The sequence below is a fragment of the Salmo salar genome, chromosome 10 (assembly GCF_965601325.2).
Source record: "Salmo salar chromosome 10, fSalSal1, whole genome shotgun sequence".
NCBI classification, from domain to species: Eukaryota; Metazoa; Chordata; class Actinopteri; order Salmoniformes; family Salmonidae; genus Salmo; species Salmo salar.
In genome coordinates, this window is record NC_138300.1 from 82,603,735 (window position 1) to 82,622,586 (window position 18,852).

General features: G+C 44.7%; 1 protein-coding gene across 1 annotated transcript; it reads left to right on the forward strand.

Annotated features, from left to right (window-relative positions):
• The first annotated feature begins 1,153 nt into the window (after positions 1–1,153).
• LOC106560988 (small ribosomal subunit protein mS35) lies at positions 1,154–18,852 on the forward strand. Its single transcript, XM_014124499.3, has 8 exons — positions 1,154–1,349; positions 1,563–1,615; positions 9,603–9,770; positions 9,985–10,045; positions 10,133–10,272; positions 12,857–12,966; positions 13,172–13,241; positions 18,253–18,852. Exons 1-8 carry the CDS (start codon positions 1,208–1,210, stop codon positions 18,514–18,516), a joined length of 1,008 nt encoding a protein of 335 aa, XP_013979974.1. The 5' UTR covers positions 1,154–1,207; the 3' UTR covers positions 18,517–18,852.

Here is an 18,852-nt window from a genome sequence, read left to right on the forward strand (position 1 = left end):
ATACATGGAAAAATGGACAGGCAATTCCATCACTTCTTCCACATAGGAATATCATCCTCTTAACCTTAATCTTTTTAGTTTTAATATTCAAATGTTTAGGTCTAAACATATTTTGGGCAAACCATGTTTGTGTGAAAACTGAGAGGATGTTGAAATGATGATTAGAGCACATGGTTTATTGCATAGGGTATTTAACACAAACAACACATTTAAAAGAAAGACAACAGGCCTATAACTGTGACACCTGTCACAGCTGTCATGTGTGCTTGTGTTCAGGCTACAGTAGCTGTATTTTGAGCCATCAAACCAACAGATGTACACAGATCAGATGCTTCAGATGAGCTTTAGAAAAAGGTCTCTGCCAGACATAACACAAAATACAGAAATATTTGCAATATAATATTATATTAAGATGTTTTCATTTCAGCTAGAGTTATTACAAAAGTGCTAATAGGCCTAAAAATCCAATATACATTTTAATTATCAAAAATAAATAATTTCAGACAGCTTAGTAGCCTAAATTCCTTTCATGTTAAATAAAAATTGAACCTACCTTTCTCTTCAAAGTGGTACCCAACGGCAATACTTTTTTTGTGCGTAAATGACAGTGGACACCATGGAAAATGAAACATTAGAATACAGAAACTCAGGTCGTTGTTTCTGTCCCTAACAGCTTGTCTCGGATGTGTGTCTGTCAGGAACAGGGTAGTGTTGCGCTACTATATGTTAAAGCAGCAGCTGGCGGTGCGCTCAGGATGGCAGGGGTGCTGAAGGACACATGTGGACAGAGCCTATCATCTTGCGCACAGCGTTATCCACCTGACGGACTTGACCTCAGCGGCTCAAATACATGTTTTGGTTTATCAAGAATGAACCAATCAGAAACCGTACTTTTTCAGATAACGATCATGCGAGTAATTGGGTAATCCCAAGCATAAACACCATTAAAATATTGTTGAGCTCCTATATTGTAGTCTAACAGAAAAATAAGTTTAGAAATTCTAAAATAGACCTAGATTTTACGAAAATACGTAATAAAACACTTGTAATTGGCTACCGCTAATGCGTTCACCGTTTCCCATATTGCAGTTCATTATCTATACCAAAGGGGGGCGCTGATACCCAATGTTGTATTGATGTTCTATTTCGCAAGCGCTAAACGACTGTCCCTCTCGCCTCGCCATAGGTTGACATTGCCTCCTCAAACATGGCTGCACATACATTGAAGAAATCAATTTTGTCCTTAGGACGAATACATTGTCATATGTATGGAGTTCATGTGCGTAACCCGTTAAACAGAGCAACATATGCAACGGCTTTGTCTACCAATAATTCTAGTCAAAATAAAGGTGAGTTTCCATGCAATACCATGCCGTCACATCGAGGAGCTAATTTGCTAGCTAGCTAGCCTGGTCCAAATGACTATATGAACCCTGGTCGCAATGATGTCTAAGTTTCGTATAGAAACGTTCATATAGAAAGTTGGATGCCGCATAGCTAGCTGCTAGCATAATTAATTGGGCTGTATCGTGTTTTTCTGACACAATCGATATCGATTTCAGGCTTTCCTGACAGAGAGAACAGAGGACCTTTCAACCGAAGATCAAGGAGAGAGGTGAGTGAACAAATAATGTTTGTAGTAGATGTCTGGACGGGTCCAACAGACCCAAGATCAGACCGGTTCCGGGTCCAAAATTAGGACTTTTGTCTTAGATCTAGGTCGGTTCTGATATAATTTCCAGGGGTCTGGAGTATGTGCAATTAAAATTGACTTACTCTCAAGACCCGATTGGACATGTCCTCTGTTAATGTAGTGTTTGTGTGATGAGAATTGCACATTTTGGTCACAAAAAAAGGGAAATGGTGTGAGAATTGCATGCTGTCTAACCCTATATATCAGGGTTTCCGTTAGGAAAATGTGGCGCCAGACAATGTGACCAGCAATATTTTAATTTGCCGGCCATTTGAGAGATAAACCGGACCCATATGCATTTAGGTGCGTAACCCATTAGGACGTCCACCCATCGTGTTCAGAATGTCAGAAATCACATTTCGATTATGGCAATTCATCTTAACATAGTATGCAACACCTGTAATGAAGCCTCCAATAAAATGTCATTTTCAAGCATTTGCCAAAAGGCAATTCCAAACACCTCACCTGATGCAAGCGGTATATGACAGAGATCTCAGTTAGAAACTTAGAGGGTGAATCTGAAGATGCAACAGCTAGGATGGGTTGCTAATATGACTAGGATTGCGCCTTTGAATTCTGGACAACAAAAAAGAAAGTTGATATGCAAACCAATAGAACAGGACAGAGTTGGCCGCCTCGCTTAGCGTTCCTAGGAAACTATGCAGTGTTTTTTAATGTGTTATTTCTTACATTGTTACCCCAGGAAATCTTAGGTTTTATTACATACAGTCGGGAGGAACTATTGGATATAAGAGCAACGTTAACTCACCAACATTACGACCAGAAATACGACTTTCCTGAAGCGGATCCTCTGTTTGGCCCACCACCCAGGACAATGGATCGGATCCCAGCTGGCGACCCAAAACAACAGCGCCGCAGAAGGAGCGGTCTTCTGGTCAGGCTCCGTAGACGGGCACATCGCGCACTGCTCCCGAGCATACTACTCGCCAATGTCCAGTCTCTTGACACCAAGGTAGACAAAATCCGAGCAAGGGGTGCCTTCCAGAGAGACATCAGAGACTGTAACGTTCTTTGTTTCACGGAAACATGGCTCACTCGAGACACGCTATCTGAGTCGGTACAGCCACCTGGTTTCTTCACGCATCGCGCCGACAGAAACAAGCATCTCTCGTAAGAAGGGAGGGAGGGGTGTATGCCTTGTGATTAACGAGACATGGTGTGATCATAACAACATACAGGAACTCAAGTCCTTTTGTTCACCTGACTTAGAATTCCTCACAATCAAATGCAGACCGCATTATCTACCAAGAGAATTCTCTTCGATCATAATCACAGTCGTGTATATTCCCCCTCCCCAAGCAGACACATCGACGGCCCTGAAAGAACTTAATTCGACTCTATGTAAACTGGAAACCACATATGCTGAGGCTGCATTTATTGTAGCTGGAAATTTTAACAAGGCTAATCTGAAAACAAGGCTCCTTAAATTCTATCAGCATATCGATTGCGACTTGGGCTGGCAAAACCATGGATCATTGTTATTCTATCTTCCACGATGCATATAAGGCCCTCCCCCGCCCTCCTTTCGGAAAAGCTGACCACGACTCCATTTTGTTGCTCCCAGCTTATAGACAGAAACTAAAACAGGAAGCACCTGCACTCAGGTCTGTTCAACGCTGGTCCGACCAATCGGATTCCACGCTTCAAGATTGCTTCGATCACGTTGACTGGGATATGTTCCGCATAGCGTCGAACAACAACATTGATGAATACGCTGATTCGGTGAGCGAGTTCATTAGCAAGTGCATCGGTGATGTTGTACCCACAGCGTCTATTATTAAAACATTCCCCAACCAGAAACCGTGGATTGACGGTAGCATTCGTGCAAACCGCTGCTTTTAATCAGGGCAAGGTGACCGGAAACATGACAGAATACAAACAGTGTAGCTATTCCCTCCGCAAGGCAATCAAACAAGCTAAGCGTCAGTATAGAGACAAAGTAGAGTCGCAATTCAACGGCTCAGACATGAGAGGTATGTGGCAGGGTCTACAGTCAATCACTGAATACAAAAGAAAAACCAGCCCCGTCGCGGATCACGATGTCTTGCTCCCAGACAGACTAAACAACGTTTTGCTCGCTTTGAGGACAATACTGTGCCACCGACACGGCCCGCTACCAAAACCTGCAGGCTCTCCTTCACTGCAGCCAACGTGAGTAAAACATTTAAACGTGTTAAGCCTCGCAAGGCTGCAGGCCCAGACGGCATCCCCAGCCACGTCCTCAGAGCATGCGCAAACCAGCTGGCTGGTGTTTACGGACATATTCAATCAAGCCTTATCCTAGTCTGCTGTTCCCACATGCTTCAAGAGGGCCACCATTGTTCCTGTTCCCAAGAAAGCTAAGGTAACTGAGCTAAATGACTACCGCCCCGTAGCACTCACTTCCGTCATCATGAAGTGCTTTGAGAGACTAGTCAAGGACCATATCACCTCCACCCTACCTGACACCCCAGACCCACTCCAATTTGCTTACCTCCCTAATAGGTCCACAGACGACGCAATCACACTGCCCTTACCCATCTGGACAAGAGGAATACCTATGTAAGAATGCTGTTCATCCTCTACAGCTCAGCATTTAACACCATAGTACCCTTCAAACTCTCCATTAAGCTCGAGACCCTGGGTCTCGACCCCGCCCTGTGCAACTGGGTCCTGGACTTCCTGACGGGCCGCCCCCAGGTAGTGAGGGTAGGTAACATCTCCACCCCGCTGATCCTCAACACTGGGTCCCCACAAGGGTGCGTTCTCAGCCCTCTCCTGTACTCCCTGTTCACCCACGACTGTGTGGCCATGCACGCCTCCAACTCAATCATCAAGTTTGCAGACGACACTACAGTGGCAGGCTTGATTACCAACAACGGCGAGACGGCCTACAGGGAGGAGGTGAGGGCCCTAGGAATGTGGTGTCAGGAAAATAACCTCACACTCAATGTCAACAAAACAAAGGAGGTGATCGTGGACTTCAGGAAACAGCAGAGAGAGCAGCCCCCTATCCACATCGACGGGACAGTAGTGGAGAGGGTGGAAAGTTTTAAGTTCCTCAGCGTACACATCACGGACAAACTGAAATGGTCCACCCACACAGACAGTGTGGTGAAGAAGGCGCAGCAGCGCCTCTTCAACCTCAGGAGGCTGAAGAAATTCGACTTGTCACCACAAACACTCACAAACTTTTACAGATGCACAATCGAGAGCATCCTGTCGGGCTGAATCACCGCCTGGTACGGCAACTGCTCCACCCACAACCGTAAGGCTCTCCAGAGGGTAGTGAGGTCTGCACAACGCATCACCGGGGGCAAAGTACCTGCCCTCCAGGACACCTACACCACCCGATGTCACAGGAAGGCCAAAAAGATCAAGGACAACAACCACCCAAGCCACTGCCTGTTCACCCTGCTATCATCCAGAAGGCGAGGTCAGTACAGGTGCATCAAAGCGGGGACCGAGAGACTGAAAAACAGCTTCTATCTCAAGGCCATCAGACTGTTAAACAGCCATCACTAACATTGAGTGGCTGCTGCCAGCATACTGACTCAACTAGCCACTTTAATAATGGAAAAATTGATGTTATAAATGTATCACTAGCCACTTTAAACAATGCCACTTTATATAATGTTTACATACCCTACATTACTCATCTCATGTTTCATAGCATCAACAGCACCAAACATATATCTTCTCTTTACTTATTTCACTCACCTCGACATCATCACTTTTCAAACTGCGTGGACGTGTCCGAATCCATATCACCAACCAACATAGATACAGTCTATTTCACAGTGAAAAGTTGCCCGCTTCGGTGCCGTCATTTGGAGTAATGAAGTGAAAAAAACGTTGAAAAGTGAAATGACAGAATACCCTGTTTCCGGTTGATGACAACAGCCACGCTGTAATTTAAAGAAAGGCAGTTGATGGCCTCTGGCTACTTAACTCTTTAGAACCCAATGTGTTTTGTTTCATTTTAAGACATTTTCGTTGGCTAAATTAAGTTCAGAATTTATTTTGTGCTCTGTATTTAGTTTAAAAGTAGGCCTGTTGTGAAGGAAATAGCATTTGCCTATTGCTCTCATTTGTTGGGTAGGCCATCGCCTTTGTTGGTAATAGCTGCAAAATAAGCCTGTTCAAAACGTTTGAAGGTTTCATTCATGTTTTGAAGTTTAAGGACACGTAACTGTAGATCATTTGGCCAATATCACTTGTTTATTGATGGCGCTGGCAGCGCCCAGTTGGAGCTTTCTTTCTCTCGCTTTCTACTCTCGGATCTGAACGGGTCTCTCTGATCCGAACCAGCACGGGTCTGTTTTCCATCATCCTTTTCAGAACGGGTCTGACTTTCCTCAGGCTCATTCCAAACGGGTCTCCGTTTATTTATCCAATAAAATGTAAGCATATCGGGTCAGGTGGGAAAGTCACGGATCTATTTTGGAACGGGTCCAACTTTTTACACCATGAAGACCTCAAGTTTGTAGTGGTTAACCGAATCAAAAGTTTGATACCCACCCTAGCACAGTCGGGTAGGATTGCAAATGTTCGTAAACACGTGCTAAACAAACCGCTTACCAAAAGTATATTTTTGGCTGGGTCTTTTGCCCCCCATTTTATTAGCAGTAAAGATAAAACCATTCCATACTGGCAGATGTAGCTAGCTAATTACCGTAGGCACATATCATAGTTCGAAGTAGCTGTTTTTAGAAACGCTAGTATTTACACACTAGTATTGGTAGGAATTGGCTTGCAAAAAACACCCGGAAAAGTCCACTGGAAGTTAAATAAACTTACTCTGCTGATTGTCCGTAGGGTTGGTCCTCATGCAGGGGGGAAATTGAGAAATGACGACAATTTAAAGACTTTACAAATGTGGGTCTGTTGTAGACCTAATTCCTCTCCACTTACCGCATGTCAAAGTCCTGCATGTGTACCATACCTGCACAAAAAAAGCAAGAACTTGTGGGGAACTTTTATTTTTGACATGAGGTAAGCTCAAGGAGCTGCATGGGTCTACAACAGCCCCACGTTTGGAAATTCTGTTTAATTATACGTTCTATTAGATAAAAAAATATATATATTATTATTATTACCCACTGTATAAGGACCAAGCCTTCAGCCAATCGACAGAGTAAGTTTAAATGTAATTTGATTGAACTCCTGGCTTCAGGCGGATTATATTTTTTTTGCAAGTTAATTCCCAGCATTGCTAGTGTGTAACCAATGTTTCTCAACTCCAGTCCTTGAGTACCCAATTCATAAATGCTAACTACTTTAGCGCCTATTGACGATAGGATCTTCTTTACCAGGAGACTTTTGTTAAGAGCCCTGATGCTCGGTCTGAAAGTTAGCACACATCACTTGCAGTACTGTTTTGAGAAACATAAGGAACTTATCTTTCATATCAGAAAATTAAATATAATAATAACATTAAATCACTACACACCTTTTATAGTGTTAGGGTTAGTGTTCCCACATGGTTCTATCTCCATGTTACAACGCTTGTTTACGGGGAACAAATGGAAGACGTAGGCGGCTGCCTGTGCGAATTGTCTATGTAGTGTGTTCCAAACACCTCTGTGAAAGCGTAACTGGGGAGGAAGTGTAGTTCATCAACTGGAGGCACACACAGTTTTTTAAAACTTTATTTACCTTTATTTAACTAGGCAAGTCAGTTAAGAACAAATTCTTATTTACAATGACGGCCAAACCCGACAAACCCGGAGGACGCTGGGCCAATTGTGCGCCGCCCTATGGGACTCCCATTCGTTGCCGGTTGTGATACTGCCTGGAATCGAACCAGGGTGTCTGTAGTGACACCTCTAGCACTGAGATGCAGTTCCTTAGACCGCTGCGTCACTCGGGAGCCTCAATATGACACTATTCTCTAGTCGAGTGGCAGAAGTTTGTCTCTGCGATTTGAAGCGTGTTCGAAATTCCTCAAACAAAATGCATGGTGTTTTCTGAACAACACTCTGAAAACCATGTCATTGCTACCTTGAAAGGACATTCCACAGAGCAAGTCAAAACGCACAGATATCTGTGAGTTTGGCTGGGTGAGAAGCTGAGCTTCAATAATAATGTTGAGAACCTGGTAAAGAAACTGAAGTTGAGAGTAGGTTTTTATTACCGACATAAGACTAGTTTTTTTTCTTCCTTTGAGGCCATTAAAGAGACTGTATGGTGTACATTCTTGTCTGTCTTGGACTACGTTGATGTTATTTATAAGCAGACCTCAAGCACTACCCTGAAGGCACTGGATTCTGTGTATCATGAGGCCCTTTTAGGTTTATTACTAACCAAAAGCAGCTGACACGTCACTATGATCTCTACAGTGCTGTTGACTGGTCTTCATTAAGTCTATGTAGGCTTAAACATTGGTATACTCTGATCTACAAGACTGTTTTGGGAAATCTGCTGCTTTATCTCTGTTCTTCTTTTGACTAGGTCAGCTACGGTGTCACTCCCACTTTCCAAAAATCCAAATGGATCATGGCAAAAACGGTTTTAGTTACTCGGCTTCGTGGTCTTGGAACTGTCTCCAGACCAGTTTGAAACCCCAGGGTCTTTGGTGTTTTAAAGTTTGACCCTCCTGTTACTGAGGAACGTGATTTGTCATTAGGATTTCATGCAGTGGTACACGTGATAGATTTTTATCTATGGTGTTTGTGTATCTATGTATGTGATTGTAATTTATGGGTGTCTACGGCTATCGTTTGTTCATTGTGTTTCTATGTCTGTAAGTTATGTCTGAGATTTGTCTGAAACTTTGTTTCCCCCTGCTGCTGTCTTGGTTGGACCAGGTCTCTCTTGAAAAATGTATTTTATCTCAATGAGACTTCCTGTATAAATAAAGTTTAAGTAAAAATAGTGCCCTCTAGTCTACATATTAAGTGGAATATACAAAGACAGATAAACTGTATGGACTACACAACAGTGCCTTTAGAAAGTATTCATACCCCTTGACTTATTCCACATTTTGTTGTGTTACAGCCTGATCTACACACAATACCTCATAATTACAAAGTGAAAACATGTTTTTAGACATTTTTGCAGATATCGAATTTACATAACTATTCACACCCCTGAGTCAATACTTTGTAGGAGCACCTGGATCATTTTCCCCCCTCAATTATTCAAACTGTGTCAAATCGATTGTTGATCATTTTCAATTGGATTTTAATTCAAAACTGTAACTCAGCCACTCAGGAACATTCACTGTCTTCTTGGTAAGCAACTCCAGTGTAGATTTGGCCTTGTGTTTAAGGTTATTTTCCTGCTGAAAGGTGAATTCCCAGTGTCTGGTGGAAAGCAGACTGAACCAGGTTTTCCTCTGGGATTTTGCCTGGGCTTCGCTCCATTCAGTTTCTTTTTTTTTTTTTTTATCCTGAAAAACTCCCCAGTCCTTAACGATTACAAGCATGTCACTTGTTAAGCAAATTTTTACTCCTGAACTTTATTTAGGCTTTAGGCTTTCCGTAAGGGGTTGAATTACATTTGAGCTTTACATTTTTTATTTAATTTGTAACAATTTCGAAAAACATAATTCACCTTTGACGTTATGGGGCTATTGTGTGAAGGCCAGTGACACAAAAATCTCCATTTAATCCATTTTAATTCCAGGGTGAAACGCAACAAAATGTCAAGGGGTGTGAATACTTTCTGAAGGCACTCCAAGTAGGCCAACATGGCTACTACAGCACATTATGGTCCTTGGGGGGAGAGGGGCATGTCATGAATTCAGCCCACATTTTTTACTATTAAAAAAAGAAGTAATGAGGAATTTTTGATCAAGTTTATTCCAAGCTGTATATTGACAGAAAGAAAGATGTATATGTATTTTGAAGTTGACCCACATACTGTCTCCTTTCCATCTGTTCCCTGTCTCCGTGGTGTGTGTCAGGCGGGCGACCCCAGGACAGACAGGATGCCTGAAGACCAGGACTGGACTGCAGTCTACCCGACCGCTACCCCCTTCAGACAGGGCTCTGTGCCCCTGCCTGTCCGCATGGGCTTCCCAGTGAAGAAAGGGGTGCCCCCAGAGAAGAAGGGCAACCTGGAGCTCATCAAGGTCAGAGGTCTTATCTCCAACTTGGCATGATATGAGAGCTTTTGATGTCAGCATTATCTGGCAATGGGAGGGAAATTATTTGTACCATTTAAAGCTATATATTGTATTGTGCTGTCAGGTCATACTGGTTCCACATATGTTACTTGTACAGTGGTATTTCTGTTCTGTGCATTGTAGCTAATTCAGATTTTTATTAAAACGGTTCTCTTTTCAGATTCCAAACTTTTTGCATTTAACTCCATTAGCCATAAAGAAACACTGTGAAGCTCTGAAACGTAAGTCACAAAATTGCTTATTGAGTCACACTAATGTTACTGTAGCAACAGTATTTAATTGTGTTTCTGTTTCTCTTTTCCCTGAAGCGTTCTGCACAGAGTGGCCCTCTGCCCTGGACACAGGTGCTAAATGTGATGAGCACTTCCCTGTCAAAGTAGAGAGCAAGGACTACGTGTCTGCCGGCACCTCCCTCAGAAACCCATCTGCCCGCATAGTCCACCTCAGAGTAAGTTTCTGTCTGCCTGTGTTGTAGGCCTATATGGTCTGGGACTCAGGGGGTTTAGTTTACAGATTAAAATGCTACTATTTCAATTTGACTCTTTGACCTGTATTTGACCCTCTACGGAATTCATAGAAAGTGCAGACTTTTCCTCTTTTGTATAGAAGGGATCTAGAGATTCACTAAACAGCTCTCAGCTCATGTCCGGCTGACCTTTCAAGAAAGACCTCCATTGTCCGTATCTATGCTTTTACGCCTATGAAATACTGCTATAACATACTTGCCACAAATAGAGAACCGCACTAAAGGGGAACCTAAAAACAAATGCTTAGGGGAGAATGGGGTAAGTTGAGCCAAAGGGTTGTGCCACCCTTATTTCTAGGAAACCATACACTAAATTAATAATTTTACCAAATATTAAGGAAGAGGTAATTCTATGGAGTCTGAAGGAAGAAACCACATATAAAAAGTTAAGCAAGTTAGGTCCAAAAAAATAACAGATTTTCAACAAGTCAAGGTAGCCTAGTGGTTAGAGCATTGGGCCAGTAATCGAAAGGTTGCTAGATCGACTCCCCGAGCTGACAAGGTAAAAAATCTCCTGTTCTGCCCCTGAACAACGCAGTTCCCTGCTAGACTGTCATTGTAAATAAGAATTAGTTCTTAAGTGGCTTGCCTAGTTAAATAAAGGTTAACAAAAAATATGAGTTTGTGTTAGAGCTTTCATGATGCTTGTACAGTTGTGGGCAAATGCAGTATATTAGCACCCTTGCACCTTTATTAAATCATTCCTCATTTCTTCTAAAATAAGTAGAAATGTAGAACAACTTTTGGTCACCACACCTTATTGGATTTTCAACATTGCAGAACCAATTTTATTTTAGTAAACTTATGTTTACAATTGTAATGTAGAAAATAAAGACATGGTATGGACAAAAGTATTGGCACCCCAGAGCTAGTACTTGGTTGCACAGCCTAAGGCCAAGATCACTGCAGACAAATGCGTATTGTAGCCATCAATGAGCTTGCTGCAACCTTCTACTGACAATTTGGTCATCTTTTCAGCAGCAAACTGCTCTAATTCATCAATATTTGAGGGGTGCCCTCTACCAACTGCTGTTTTCAGATCTCACCATTGTTTGGATGTGATTCAGATCCGCCCTCTTCGCTGGCCAATCCAGAACAGTCCAGCATCTCTTCATAACCATTCCTGGGTGCTTATTTTGATGTGTTTTGGGGTCATTGTCCTACTGGAAAACACACAACCTTTAATGGAGACCCAGTTTTCTGGACACTGGGTTGAACATTGGAATACAAATCACATGATCATCTGCTGATTTCATGATGCCTTGCACACCTCCAAGGCCCCCAGTACCAGAGGCAACAAAGCAACCCCACAGCCTTATTAAACCTCCCCATGTTAGATTGTAGGGAGGGTGTTATTTTTTATTAAATCCTTCATTTGGTTGTCAGTAAAGACACCGCTCTGATATGTATTGACAAAGAGCTCTAATTTTGTTTCACTGGTCCACAGAACATTTTCTCCAGGATTTTGGGCTTGTTTAGATGGGTTTTTGAGACGTTCAATTGGGCTTTCTTGTCTCCTTCAGCAGTGGGGTCTTCCTATGTTTACCAACAACCAAATTAAGCGTTCAAAGAAAATAACTAATTGATTATGGGGGAGGTTCGATAATGCTGTGGGACTGCTTTGCTACCTCTGGTACTGTGTGCAAGACGTCGTGAAATCAGCGGATTATCAAGGTGTTTTGGAGTGCAATGTTCAACCCAGTGTCCAAAAATGGTGTACCTGTTGAAGGTTGTGTGTTTTCCAGTAGGACAACAACCACACACACACCCAGGAATGGTTCAAGAAGAAACACTGTTATGGAGTGGCCAGTGAGGAGTCCAGATCTGAATCACATCTATAACCTACGGCGTGAGCTGAAAACAGCAGATGGTGGAGGGCACACCTAAAACATTGAAGAACTAGAACAGTTTGCTGCTGAAGAGTGAGACCAGTTCCCAGTAGAAAGGTGCAGCAAGCTCATTGATGACTACAAGAAGCATTTGTTGGCAGTTATCTTGGCCAAAGTTTCTAAGCTTCAATACGAGGTCCTAAACCTAGCATGAAAGTGCATCCTTGTAGCTGTGTGGGCTAATATATTGAAAATGTCTGCCTCGGGGTTAAGTTGAGCAAATTGAAGTGTTTTCTTCCCAGGCGTAATGCAAGACATTATTGCTGGGATATGAGGTAACAACAGGCCTGGGCCTATGTTAAGTGTACAAAGGGGTTGTTAGGTCAAGCAGGTATGATTCATGCTGCAGAAAACATTATTCCCCCGTACAGCTGTGACGGCTGCAGTTCTTTGGAATCATTTTAAGCATAATTTGTGATGAAGTGTTTCACTGCTGCAGAGTTTCAACATTTAGTGTGGCACGGCGCTTATTTCAGATGTCATGAGTCAGGATGGACGGTTGCGTCTATTGTTTTTTTGCGTGCTAAAAGTGCATTGAGGGTTTCATTTTGAAGCAGCTTAGGCAAACCAAATAAGCTTCAGTATTATAATGTAAGATTGTGTTTCTGTCCGCTCAGCTTAAGCTCTCCTGTCTGAACTTGGATGACCATGCCAGGAAGAAGATGGTTAAACTGGTAGGAGAGAGGTACTGCAAGGACACGGACACACTCACCATCACCACTGACAGGTAAGCAGCGCTCCCTGTTGTTCAATGTACTATTACAAATATCGACTAGTTCCTCTTCGTTTAAAAGAGACTAAGTAAGTTATTGGTCCTTCACTGTCGTCATTGCTTTACAGTGACGTCTTTTGATGGGGAGGTTTTACTTCAACTCGCCCTGTACTTTCTAATCAATGTTTTATTTATTTTTTTCTCACCTTTGCCCTGCCAGCTGCCCTGTGAGACAGCAGAATTATGACCATGCCATGTACCTCCTGACTGTCCTCTATCACGAGTCGTGGGTAAGTGTCTTGCTAGTGCCAGGGGCGCGTTCAGAAAGTCCCGATGTTCTATTCAGGACATGTCTGTCTGCTATGTCAGTACGTTGCATCTTCCTGAACGTGACCCTGGTCAGTGCCAAAGAGCTTGAGTAGACATAATCTTCCACCTAACCTCACCACCCAGCCAATACGTGGACGATGAGTAGACAAATGGTCAGGCAGCCAAGTCCATCACTATCCAGAGAATCCGTGATGTACCAGGAAAGGGATGCCTGATACCTTAAGCCGTCCCTTGCGTATACATTAGGGATTTTTAAGTAGAAAGAGCATGACAGGCTTTTTTTGTTGCCTTTCAACCAAGTCATGAATATTTCAAGAGTTCACTATTCACAAGTCACACCCTCCCCACCAAACCCCCGTGTCCTGCTGAGACACTCGTGTGGCTTTTCCGTGCCCAATGCTCTTCCTCCCTCCGTTTGTCTGTTTTCATTTCCAACTGCTAAGACCATGTCAATCTAGCTAGCACCAATGGACTTGACACCTCTCTCTACCCTTGGTGTGAAAGAGAGAGCCTGTTAGGGAGCTATGAGTGGTGAATAGGCAAAAGGACGGCATACAGCAGCATTGTTCCACTGGCATTTCCCCTCTAAACAGGAGAAAACCAACACCAGAATAAGGTCCTGACCCCGCCACTTATTCACAGTGCGCCAACTCCAACCAACACCACACACCTGAGAAATCCACCACCAGGGTCACCAGCACAGGCTGCTTTCACATGAGAGTACAGCCACACGGGAATGAATGACTCTCCCTGTTGTGCCTGTGGCAGTTCTCTCGCCAAGGCAGCAGGGGTTTCTCTGGCCAAGGCAGCAGGGGTTTCTCTGGCCAAGGCAGCAGGGGTTTCTCTGGCCAAGGCAGCAGGGGTTTCTCTGGCCAAGGCAGCAGGGGTTTCTCTGACCAAGGCAGCAGGGGTTTCTCTCGCCAAGGCAGCAGGGGTTTCTCTGACCAAGGCAGCAGGGGTTTCTCTGACCAAGGCAGCAGGGGTTTCTCTGGCCAAGGCAGCAGGGGTTTCTCTGGCCAAGGCAGCAGGGGTTTCTCTGACCAAGGCAGCAGGGGTTTCTCTGGCCAAGGCAGCAGGGGTTTCTCTGGCCAAGGCAGCAGGGGTTTCTCTGGACAAGGCAGCAGGGGTTTCTCTGGCCAAGGCAGCAGGGGTTTCTCTGACCAAGGCAGCAGGGGTTTCTCTGGCCAAGGCAGCAGGGGTTTCTCTGGCCAAGGCAGCAGGGGTTTCTCTGGCCAAGGCAGCAGGGGTTTCTCTGGCCAAGGCAGCAGGGGTTTCTCTGGCCAAGGCAGCAGGGGTTTCTCTGGCCAAGGCAGCAGGGGTTTCTCTGGCCAAGGCAGCAGGGGTTTCTCTGGCCAAGGCAGCAGGGGTTTCTCTGGCCAAGGCAGCAGGGGTTTCTCTGGCCAAGGCAGCAGGGGTTTCTCTGGCCAAGGCAGCAGGGGTTTAGCTGGTAGAAAGCCTTGGCTTTTTTTTTTTTGTCTCTCTAAGAAATGGCGTCAGAGCCGGGAAGCGGAACACTGTCCGCTGCCCTTTACACGCACAATGGAAGGCACAGTGCAGCCTGCAGGTTGGTGGACGCTGGGAGGGAGAACCCATACACCGGTAGTAACGCAAGCCCACAAAGAGGCCAATTGTTAGTTGCCACTGAGGTGATTCTATCTCTTCGCTCAGTGAGAAGGACTCTTGACTCTCTGGGCCTGTTGCTAATTCTGCTGTGGGCTGTTGATCCGGGCCAGTGCTCTACTGGGACGGACCACAGTCCTCCACCACACCACAGCAGGAAGTCTACAGTACTTTACCGTCTGGCCCGCTGGGCACTAGAGTCGCTCCAATCCCCAAGTGACTATCTAATATGTCCATCTCTTATCTGAGCGCTCCAGTACTCTGTGTCCCATTCCAGTAATAAAACCCACAAATGTTTTCCTCCTCTGCATCTCCCTCTTTTCATTCACTGGGATACACTCTGTGGTGGGAGATATGGAGTCTGTCTGTCAGACCAATGGTCAACCATTATAGCTATGTACACTGAGTATACCAAACATTAGGAACACCTTCCTATTATTGAGTTGCACCCCCCCCCCTCCCCTTTTACCCTCAGAACAGCCTCAATTCACCGGGGTATGGACTCTACAAGGCGTCGAAAGTGTTCCACAGGGATGCTGGCCCATGTTGACTCCAATGCTTCCCACAGTTGTCAAGTTTGCTGGATGTCCTTTGGGTGGTGGACCATTCTTGATACACACAGGAAACTGTTGAGTGTGAAAAACCCAGCAGCGTTGCAGTTCTTGAGACAAACCGGTGCGCTTGGTACCTACTACCATACCCCGTTCAAAGGCACTTAAATTATTTGTCACCCTCTGAATGGCACACATACACTTTGAGACATGGATTGTGTAAAACATTTTCTTGAACCTGTCTCCTTCCCTTCATCTATGCTGATTTTGAAGTGACATCAATAAGGGATCATAGCTTTCACCTTGATTCACCTGGTCAGTCTGTCAATCTAAATAATTTTGTATACCCAGTGTAGTTTCATTTTAATTTACAATCAGATGGCTAGAGTCTGAATAAAACTACAGTACAGAACTGCATTACCTTAGCTGATCCTATTTTGTAGTGGCGTAATAATCCTGACAGTCAGGCTAACGGGGAGAGGACTGATCTCTTCTCCAGCCATCCCCACTGCACCACCTGTCCGCTGGAGGGGTTGGCCTCCAGCCAGTCTTGATATTGGGGACCATATAGACGTAATGAGGTCCATTAACCCCAAACACCTGGGCTGCAGGAGCGCCTGTGGCAGCCCCTGCTTTAAGCTCACACACAACGGGCCTATTGTCCTCTGGGGAATGTGATGGGAGGGAGACCGGCTGTGGTGGAGGGACTCAGCACCACGTCTGGAGAAACACTATCTCTGTGAGAGGACAGGAGAGAGGAGCGCCACAAAGGGTTGAGGGGCGACCAGGGCACTCAAGGGGTTCCACACATTGCTCTGTCCCCAAACCCACATTCCCATGACGGGCCATCACGGACCCCTGTGGGACACCTTATGTTAACGTGTCACATACCTCTCGTTATTGTCATATATTGAGGCATAAACAGAAGAATCACGGTTATGATTTTTTTGTCTGAGGTTATGTATGGTGCATTCAGAAAGTATTCAGACCCCTTTTTCTACATTTTGTTATGTTACAGCCTTCTAAAATTGATTAAATTATATTTTTCCATCAATCTACACACAATACCCCATAATGACAAAGCGAAGAAGGAAAAAATATCTTATTTACATAAGTATTCGGACCCTTTGCGATGAGACTCAAAATTTAGCTACAACTCATCCAGAACGCCGCAGCCCGTCTGGTGTTCAACCTTCCCAAGTTCTCTCACGTCACCCCGCTCCTCCGCTCTCTCCACTGGCTTCCAGTCGAAGCTCGCATCCGCTACAAGACCATGGTGCTTGCCTACGGAGCTGTGAGGGGAACGGCACCTCCGTACCTTCAGGCTCTGGTCAGGCCCTACACCCAAACAAGGGCACTGCGTTCATCCACCTCTGGCCTGCTCGCCTCCCTACCTCTGAGGAAGCACAGTTCCCGCTCAGCCCAGTCAAAACTGTTCGCTGCTCTGGCACCCCAATGGTGGAACAAGCTCCCTCACGACGCCAGGACAGCGGAGTCAATCACCACCTTCCGGAGACACCTGAAACCCCACCTCTTTAAGGAATACCTGGGATAGGATAAAGTAATCCTTCTAACCCCCCCTTAAAAGATTTAGATGCACTATTGTAAAGTGGTTGTTCCACTGGATATTATAAGGTGAATGCACCAATTTGTAAGTCGCTCTGGATAAGAGCGTCTGCTAAATGACTTAAAATGTAAATGTAAGCTCAGGTGCATCCTGTTTCCATTAATCAACCTTGATGTTTCTACAACTTGATTGGAGTCCACCTGTGGTAAATTCAATTGATTGGACATGATTTGGAAAGGCACACACCTGTCTATATAAAGTCCCACAGTTGACAGTACATATCAGATCAAAAACCAAGCCACCATAGGAATTGTCTGTAGAGCTCTGAGACAGGATTGTGTTGAGGCACAGATCTGGGGAAGGGTACCACAAAATGTCTGCAGCATTGAAGGTCCCCATCATTCTTAAATGGAAGAAGTTTGGATTCAAGATTCTCTGTTCTGATGAAACCAAGATTGAACTCTTTGGCCTGAATGCCAAGCATCACGTCTGGAGGAAACCTGGCAACATTCCCTACGGTGAAGCATGGTGGTGGCAGCATCATGCTGTGGGGATGTTTTTCAGTGGCAGGGACTGGGAGACTAGTCAGGATAGAGGGGAAAGATGAACAGAGCAAAGTACAGAGAGATCATTGATGAAAACCTGCTCCAGAGCCCTCAAGACCTCAGACTGGGGCGAAGGTTCACCTACCAACAGGACAACGACCCTAAGCACACAGCCAAGACAATGCAGGAGTGGCTTCGGGACAAGTCTCAATGTCCTTGAGAGGCCCAGCCAGAGCTCGGACTTGAATCCGATCCAACATCTCTAGAGAGACCTGAAAATAGCTGTGCAGCGATGCTCCCCTCCAACCTGACAGAGCTTGAGATGATCTGCAGAGATGAATGGGAGAAACTCCCCAAATACAGGTGTGCCAAGCTTGTAACGTCATACCCAAGACGACTCGAGGCTGTTATCACTGCCAAAGGTGCTTCAACAAAATACTGAGTAAAGGGTCTGAATACTTATGTAAATGTGATGTAACTTTTCTTTTTTGGCAGAAATGTGTAAACCTGTTTTTGCTTTGTCATTATGGGGTATCGTGTGTAAATTGATGGGGGGGGGGGGGGATGTTTGAATCAATTTTAGAATAAAGCTGTAACGTAACATTTTTGGGAAAAAGTCAAGGGGTCTGAGTACTTTCTGAATACATTGTAGCTAACAATGCTGTGCTGTTCCACTTACTCTTTCTAGAAAATTGAGGATTGGGAGTCGGAGAAGACTGTGGCAGACATGGAAGAGTACAGCTGGGAGGACAGCCCCTCTCAAAAGAACATCATGTCCACGTTGGTCCGCATGCAGGTAGAGGGGGACGGAGAGGCGGTGAGGGAGGAGCTGCTGGGGAGGCCGGAGGTGCTGGAGTACAGGGACTCTGTGACCAGACTGAAGAACGAGGGAGAGAGCGAGAGCAGCATGCACCAGTACAGAGACGCTGTGAAGAAACTGCTCAACCTTTAATATGCCCTCTTCTATACATGCAGATACACACAGGAGAGTGAGCAAGAACAGTCAATGGACAGTGTAGTCACCAATACAAAGCAAAGACCAGAACTCGACTGCTACACACTTGGGGTGACCAGTTCAATGTCTAGACAAACCTATCATCTGATTTCACCACACACAGCATTTGATGCCTGTAACTGTCTTTTTGTGAAATATTTATTGACAATAAATAAAAGGACCTCTGTTTATATGTCTGTAATACAATTGTCTAATACTAGTTATGCTAAACTGATAGCCAGAAGCAAAAAATGTATTCCTTGCATTTTAAATAAAAAGCTTCATTTTTCTCAA